The sequence below is a fragment of the Cyprinodon variegatus genome, unplaced genomic scaffold (assembly GCF_000732505.1).
Source record: "Cyprinodon variegatus isolate N-32 unplaced genomic scaffold, C_variegatus-1.0 Scaffold23, whole genome shotgun sequence".
NCBI classification, from domain to species: Eukaryota; Metazoa; Chordata; class Actinopteri; order Cyprinodontiformes; family Cyprinodontidae; genus Cyprinodon; species Cyprinodon variegatus.
In genome coordinates this window covers 1,764,346-1,773,292 of record NW_015150476.1, presented here as the reverse complement: position 1 = coordinate 1,773,292, position 8,947 = coordinate 1,764,346, and the positions used below count along the sequence as shown (strand labels likewise).

The following is an 8,947-nucleotide window of genomic DNA, read 5'->3' as shown; positions in this document are numbered from 1 at the left end:
TGAACTTTGAACTAGTTCACGTAGAAAGAGAACTTTCCCAACACTGGGTATTGGTGCCCTATTTGTCGGTACTCGCCGACAGCGATACTACCATTTTAGTGCCCTATCGGGGTCCAATACTGGTATCAGTGCAACAGTACTTGTAAGAATCCTACTTTACTACTTTGCATAATCTATTCCTGTTCATTTTTAAAACTTTTGCATATTGACTTGTCAAGGTATGGTTTAGATAAACAAAAGTGTAATAAATATGCTGGAGTACAAATGAAATAAAATGGAATAAGAGAAAAAATGCAAATTCTTCAGATAGCATTTTTTTGACTATACATGTAGTTTATTTGTCTACAATATCAAGTGTTTTATTAAAGTCAACGTAAAAATGGTCAGGTAAGTTATTGCGTTATCTTCCTTCAACTCAAACTTTTACACTTAGAGAAAAAATAATCACACACTTTCTCACTCACTTCCCCACTCGCACATGTCTGTATTTCTATACTGTGACTTTTTTTGACTGCTGTTAATTTTAGTAATGGCCTTTATGACTCACTCTAATGCTCACCCTGACCATGAACATGATTCACACTCTTGGACCTTACCAGTTTCACTGAAAATGGGAGGGTCAACCACAGTAGGGCTGGAATCTGATCTACATAGAGTAGTGCCCAGATGCACACATAGCGGTTACAGCTATAACACCTCACCGCTATCCTCCCCCCTTAAGAGGAAGCCACAAATGCAAAAGCATTGTTTTGAAATTTTGTACATCTAAGATAATCATTCTTTGCTGTAGATGTTTCCTTTACATTGCATTGAACCAGTGACTCAAGAAAGTATTTTAGTCCTTTGTGTTAAATCAGGTTACTTAAATATGTGCAACATTTGCTTGTGCTTTCTTAGTAAATGAATTTGCAAATTGAAATAAACTTTATTTTTATTATAATCTATCATTTGCATCCGGTCTTGCACAGGATTTTGAAGAAAGACTTAAATGGTGCAAAATCTGTCACATATCAGTAATTTAGTCCATAAGGTACATATAAGGCACAATAGTTTTAAAATGATGCAAAAGTACCACCACCTTCCCCTCCCTCACAACCCCCCTCTCAAATCCCCTGCTTTCATCTATTTCCTTTGAATTTCCTGTTTCTTTCTTGGTAATCTTCCTCCCCCTTGTTTTCTTGTAGGTCACTGTGTTTGTCTACAATGACTTGTTGCTCATAACGAGAGAAAATGAGCCTGGCAGATGTAACGTCCTACAGAGTCCCCTGTACCTCAGACACCTCCGTCTGCAGGATGGTAAGTTTGTCTCAACACTGCTGTATGATTCTTAAATGTCTGTGATCACATGGGAAGTTTGAAAAATGGAACAAGATCTAAATGCTGCATATTTTAAAGTATCTACCAGTAAACCATATCTGACCCCTTAACACTATAAAAACAGGAACCAGAAAGTGTACAAACAGAAATAAACATCCAGTACCATGGTTGTGGAGATATTTCCAGTTGAGTATTGCCAAAGTTTATTTATGGAACAAGTGCCAAATTTCTTGTTGCCTTGTCTTACAATTTGACCTCGATGTAAACAATTGGCTCCTCAGGCCTAATAAAGTGACTATCAGGGTCACACAGTAACTGAGCAAATCAAATAAATAGGGGCTCCTGTAAACATCAGTGCTGGGCAGAAACAGGGAGCTTGCTTCAGAGGCAAGAGAGGCTTAGAAAAAAAACACAATGGCACACTGAAACTGACATCTGATCACTGCATTCTATTTTTCAGAAACAACATGTTCTGTCAGCAATAGCTGCTAAAATAATGAAAATACACATCAAGATATTATTCATCCCACAACAGTTTTCATATTGTTTAAATTTTGTGATTCATATGTGTAAAAAAAAACTGAGGAGGTTTAAGCTGAGAGGAGAATTTTAAGTAATAACTCAAAACTTATTGTCCAGTGGTGTCATTAACTACCACCAAACACATACTTTAACTTAAATGGATTGTTCTACATTGTTTTAAAAATTTTGGACTACTTTAAAATGTTAGCTTTTTAGCCTGTTAAGCAGTAATTTTGGCATCAGAACGGTCCCATTGATTATTTCTCACCCAGTGTCTTTCTTATTGTTAAATCAAACACACAGACACTGACTGAGACAACGGGGGCCTATGGTGCTTTAGATTTCTGGGCTCTTTCATTATCTCTTGAAAGGCTGGCTAGTTTGGCTTCGTATCCTATGCTACTGCTCCTTTTCCCCAATTCTGAATCGTCTGTGGTTTACTGGAGTCCCTTAGCCTTTTTAGAGACATAACTCTTTCTAGACTAATATTTAGAAAGGAACTTGTTTAATGGCTTTTTGTTGTATTTCTTTAGAATATTGCATAGTGGGTTTTTGAGATATTTGAATTTCCCTGCTGCTTAACTTTCTCGATTCAATAGGTGTTTTGGTTTTCAGGTAGTGAAACGAAAACATACTGCCTCTTTATAAACAGGATGTGGTCAACATCTGTGTGAGCCATTAAATGCATTATTGATAAGTCAAGTTTTAAGAGACATTAAATGATGCTTGTTTTGCATTTCATCTGATAAATAATTGTTCTAAGTGACAATGTGCATGAAAGTGTGTGTACAGCCAGGTTTAATATGAGCATCAAAAAACATGCCAACATTACATGTCACCCAGTTGCAGTGATAGCACTGCGTCTAAGCTCTATAACTTATCTGTAGAGCAATATTTGCTTAACGGACACTTAATCCCCTTTAAGTAGTTTTGTCCTTCAAATATTAACTGTTACTTCAGATGTGGGTTGCTTTTCAGACACCACTGATCTTCTCTGAGCGTCTTCTGACCTCCAAGCAATACCCTATCAATCAAAATTCACTAGGCTGGAGATTCAAAGGGCTCTGTGTGTATGCTCTGAGAAGGGATACACACACAGTTAGAGATATTCATCTCCACCCTGCTGCTTGTCATTGTTATTTCACTTCGGCAGCGTCACTCAGGAAGGAGGCGCCGGGGGATTGTGTTTGTTTCAATGAGGGTGTGTTTGACTTGTCTGTGTGCGTGCATGTAATGACACAGGACGAGTTCAATACAGGGGCTTTCCTGTGTTCCCATTACCCCTATACCAGCCTCAGAAGCGTGGGAAACAACAAAAGTACTATAACAGAATAAAGCAAAGAAGACAACATGGTTGCTTAAGCATTGCCTTATAACAATAAAGATTCTGACACATTGTATTTCTGCTTTCATCTTTAACTTTGTGCTAAAGCATTCTGCCACTTGAATAGGCCAGTGCACTCTGTGAAAATTGTCAATTATTTCAAAAGTTGAGTAAAAGTGAAACAGAAATTCTTTATAAAAGATTTATCATCATGGTAAATTAAAAAGATTGCACGGTGCTGCATGTTGTGAAAAATAAAAAGGTACAGAAACTTACTCTGATAAAACGTTTGTCTCCGCCATACAAGGAAAGTTTTTTTCTAGATAAACATTCCTGCTTAAGGCTGATTTAAAACAGTATTCCCTAATTTCTCTAATAAAGAAATAAAACAAAAGAAAAAGACTGAAAAACAAAATTTTGAATCATTATAAAGTAAGTTTGTTTTTCTTTGTAAGAAGGTAAAACAAGCTAATTTCAATGTTGATTTAATACAGGCTAAATAGTTATTTGCTCATTTTACATTTATTTTGTTGACACTGCTAGTTTTAAATTGTTATACTGTACAACAGCGACCTCTGCTGTTGGACATGAGACTCGTAGATTCTGTTTTTTTCTTTTTGGTAATGGGAAAACCTTCCCCAAACATTTGTATCGAAGTAGGAGCAGTTCTATCTAATTGTAATTTTAGCCAAGTAAAATATAAAATTTTCCATTCAATAAATTAAAGTATTATATTATAAGTTCTGAGTTACTAATAATATCTTTACTGTAAAAAAAGAAAAAGATATAACCAGACAGACAAAAATATAATATTCTGGACAAATTCTGCCAATTTAAATAAAATAAAATAAAATAAAATATTGAATTCAACCACATCAAACAAATAAATAATTCAGGCACAATAAAACTTTTCAAAGTCAGAATTTCAAAATTTTATTTATAAAAAATATTCTAATAGCACGTTATAGCACGCCGAAGACCATACCTATTTTTTCTGCATATTCTCCTAACCTCCATAAGCCCAGCAGATAAAAAAATAATATCAGAACCATAGAACCTTTAAAATTTTTATATAAACTTTGGGGTGAGTCTGGTTAAATTCTATTTAAAACAAGCTTCTTGTTTCTTCATTACATGAAGTTACATAACCAGAAACTTTACTCAATTAAATGTTGTGATATTGGAGGATATTATTTCTCAAGTAAAGATGTTATGTGTTTTTTTCGTAAGAGTCTCTAATAAGTCTGTTGAGGTTCATATATGAACCTAAAAGTGTATGCCTTAAATCAGAAATACATAATTGAATAGTATGTTTTCTTTTGAATAAAAAAGAATTCAATTAATAAAATACAAAAAATAAAATGAAATTGTTTAAATTAACTGATTAACTGCTATTATTTCTTTCATTTCTTGTTTTAACCAAAAGGAAAAAAATGTTACAAGACTAAAAAAATTATCCAGTGTTTTGAAATGTATTGGCATCTTTAGCCTTTAGTGCTTAAAATAGATTTAAAGTTCTATACAGGTATTATCTCTTAACAAAGATAAAACCAAATGGAATTAACTACGCCTTCAGTAGTTTTTTTCCTATGATCTCATTAATCTCTCACAGCAACAGATAGGTTAGCCCACTCTTCATCATATAATAATGTGCAGCAACAGCTGCTTTTTTAAGATCATAGCTGATGTCCTTGCACCTGGGGATCGTGTTAACACTGACTTGTGACCACCAGGCTTCCAAGCCGCTAAAACCACCATTTAAATAGAATTTGGCATACTTGATTAGGAACCATCTGTAACAAGTGCTTCATTAGCAGCTCTTATTTGTAAAGAACCATGGTGTACTTTGTTTTCCCGCCAACTGCATTTACACTTTGGCTTTGTTTCTGTTTATGAAACAATATAAGTGGAATTGGTTTAGTGACTCTAAAGCAGAATTCAAATTCAGGGCTTCGTCCTTCGAAGGCCAGATTCATGGGCAGATTACATCATAGTGAGGCGCAGAGGTCTGTTCGTATTGGAACGCTCCTTGTTATGCGGCCGACAAATGCATCCTTCTTTTTGCTCGTTTGAAGCACAGGTCCAATGTATCCTATGTAGCCTTGGTTATCCCAGGATTCATTGCGAGTCCAAGCAAGCATGCTGCTCTGTGATCAGAGGAAAAAGGTACTTAATTAAGAACAGTGGTGAATAATGGAAGTTCAGTTTATCATGATATATGTGAATAATAATATGACAATATGTGAATAGTTCCATCTGAAATTAGTGACAATAGTTTTTTAAAATGGTTATTGAGTCAGATATGTGGCAGGTAATGTTTGATTTATCGAAAGGTTTTTATCTGTTACTGTGTAAATGGGTTTGGCTGTAATTTAAGGACAGATTGTAATATATCTGCAGTGTGGGGGCTATAAATCTGATATGATTTTTATTTTTTAATTGCTACTTTGCACAATTTGCTTAGCTAAGTATATTTTGACTAAGAGATTTTGCAGATATATTTTCTATAGGTACATCGTTTAGATTTACTTTTATCTTTCTGCCCCTTTTATATAATTACAATTGCTTTTGTTTGTTCATGCTCCACTTTGTATTCTCATGAGTGTAATCTTTGTTCACTTTGCGATAAAAGAAAAAAAGAGGAAAAAAAGAAAAAAGAAACCGCTTTGAAAAGCGCATGAATTCGAATTTAGCCCTAAGTGTCATTGTTACTCATTGTTTCATTGTTGACATTATTGCTACAGCAATACAGGCAGTAATGTTCAGTAAACAATGAAAAGAGTGAGTTAAAAATTCGATTTAGAATTCCTGCTGGAATCTAGTGTACTTATGCAGACATCTTTTACTTCATAAGGCATGCAAAACTGACATTTTTGCAAAACAGTAGAGTACAATGTTGTTAGAGAAAGAGTTTTCATTTAAGGACATTGAGACAATTCTTTTTAAATGCTGTTTTTGGCTTGAGATACACTCTTGATGGCATTTTGGAGCTTTGAGTAGTTTTTTTTTTTCTGGATGGAAAGGTAGATTTTTTCAGTGGTGTTCTGATGCTTATGTGTACGTTCCTGAAATACAGCCTTTAACACCTGTGTTTTATGCCCTAATATTAACAGTCTGAAACACTGTTTTTTAAAACGTGTTTTTTTTTTTCTTTTTTTCATTCGTCCCTCAATTGAGTGTCCCATGTTCTTATACGGGACCATATTTGTTTGCAACCCCCCACCCAAAAAAACAAAAAATTAAATATTAAACTTAATAGGGTATTTTATTACCATCTATCTTGGAAAAAAAAAAAAAGTTCACCAAAATAAAGCTAGGGTTTCAGAAGTTGAAACAATATAAAGTTAAACCAAGAAAGATCAGATTAACTCTGTTTGCCTTTAGTCAGCATTTATATCCTATTTTTATTTGTTTTTATATCTTATCTTATGTTTGTGTTGAAATATACATTTTGCTGCAGTGAGTAAGTTTTGGTTGAAGTTTGACTGTAGGGAAATTTAAAAAAATAAAAAGTTGACTAGTGGATATTAAACATGGATAAATTAATTTAACATGCTTTCATATTTGTTTTTTTGTTTGTTTGTTTTGTTAACTAGATTTAATTATGGATTCAGAGTGCTCTTATATGTGCACAACAGTAAACACCACACTGTGTATTGTGAGTATAGGTCTAAGTGTGCATGTTCACTCGATTAAAACCATTTATCTTGGCTCCAGAGCCACAGGCTTGTCTCCCACAGCGCTTCTTCAGTGAATTATGGAAGGATGTCTATAAGGCTGACCCACAGTAAAAGCTTTCCATCAATAAAACAATTTTGTCAGAATTGGAAATCAGCTGTGCTGCTTTTTGTACAAGATGGAGGAAAGTGTATGAAAACAGTACCAGAGGAAAAAAGGCTGTTAAGAAAAAAAAAAAACATTACTTAAAATGTGTTGTAACCCTTTTCTTATATTTATTTTTTCAGATTACACTGATGGGATGAGGTTCTATCTGATCCACATGACTGAGGTAAGAGAAAGACTCTGTGTTGCTGGAACAAAGGAAAAAAACAAAAAAACAAAAAAAAGGATTTAATGTTAACAGCCTATTTTGTCTTAGAGCCAGAGGGGCTATAGGCTGGGCTCAAAATCACATTACCAGGAAGACTTTGAGGATTAACAGAAAGCATTAATGAAAATGTCTGCTCTGTCTTTAAGAGACTTTCTTCTTTCAAACATGCAACAAAGATTTTTTCACATTTTTTTTCCAAAACGAAGGTAAAAAAAAAAAACACAAAGATTTTCATGTGGTTGTTGCATAGCTAAGAAAATTAAATTTAAAGAAGCAAACATCCAGACATGTAGCACATTTTAAAATATATGCAAATGTGGATAATCTGTTTGTTTACACTGGGATTTGTTAAGCTGTTGAGATATTATGAAAAGGATCAGATTTTCTTCCATCTGCTCTAACAGCTCTCATGCTGGCCTTTTGAGATGAAAGGGATAGTAGGAAATGGCTCTTGAGTGGTTACAATTTTCCACATTTAATGGCACATAAAAACTGCAGGAATATGTAAAAGTCCTGAACCTTTGGCCATTTTGTAAGATCACGCTCAAGTATTTGGACTTATTTATTTTTCAAAGTAGTTGTTTAGAAAGGTTTTCTATGCTTGGAATGTTGTGTTTTATACTGTCCATCCGTCCCTCCATCTGTTAGTCCGTCCATCCATCAGTCAGGCACTTATCTTACTGATTTATGGGTATTTTTCCGGTTTATCTCTTAGCAGAGATGTTCAGGACAAACCAACATTGCCTGCCCCGTTTTAAAGCGTAAACCATAATTTTTATTTTATTTATTTTTTTATTCTGTGAAAGGAAACCAAAGTACCCAGAAAGAAAATATATAATGATATTATCATTATATATTTTCTTCAATTAAATTATTAATTATTCAAAATGTCATTTTGTCATTTTGAATTGAGAAAGCTTTCTGGAGGAGAAACGAAACATCTTCAAACCTTGGAAACAAAGTCCAGTGGATTGTTTTTTAAACTTTTACGGAATGTGGCACAGGATGAAGTGTAGGAACAAAATGACTGCCTCCTCTGTGGACATGTTTCCCTGCTTTGTGAATTTCAGGGGATTCAGTGGGATACTGTGATGTCCTTCAGATGCTTCAACATAAGACAAAAGATGTGAGAGCAATAACCTGATGGTGGAAAGTTAAACAGATAGAAACATACAACTGCTCCAGAGATTGAAATAAATAAATAAGTGAAAATGGCTTCTAGTCGGTCAGTGTGGGTTTTCAGGCAAAGGGAGAAACATGGTTAGGTCCTTGCTTTTCTTAAGCTTTTACATCAAAAATAAATAAAAACATTTTTTTTGGGTAAAAAAAAGTTAATCATTATATACATCTTAAATGAACCAAATTAGCATATCGTCAAGCTTTAGTGTAAATATTGAACTATTCCTACTTCAAACATTGTTATCATTAAAAGTTTTCAGCTTCAGAATCCCAAACCTACTTTTTTCTAATTACTGAAACATCAAAGATGTTTGCACTTCTTACATCACAGTGTTTTTTTTTTTTATAGTACTTTATATTTATACAATCCACTGGGATCCTAGATTAATATCTCTCTACCCACACCCAGTCATTGCCATATTTAGATAAATATGTTCATAGCAACAAAAAAAAGGGCATGTCTGTTGCAATCAGACAGAGCAGGATGAAGGAAACAGAGAGCAAAAATGCAAGCTTCTGGGAGGTCCACTGAAACATTAAGAAAGTGATATTTA

General features: G+C 34.1%; 1 protein-coding gene across 5 annotated transcripts in view; it reads left to right on the top strand.

Moving 5' to 3' along the window:
- Positions 1 to 8,947, top strand: part of rgs3 (regulator of G-protein signaling 3) — a 168,714-nt gene that overhangs the window by 68,516 nt on the left and 91,251 nt on the right. For all 5 annotated transcript variants that reach the window (XM_015392529.1, XM_015392460.1, XM_015392468.1 and 2 more), the window contains 2 exons: positions 1,185 to 1,296; positions 7,129 to 7,172. In XM_015392529.1, the coding sequence (XP_015248015.1) occupies positions 1,185 to 1,296; positions 7,129 to 7,172 (156 nt within the window). The remainder of the gene's footprint in view (positions 1 to 1,184; positions 1,297 to 7,128; positions 7,173 to 8,947) is intronic.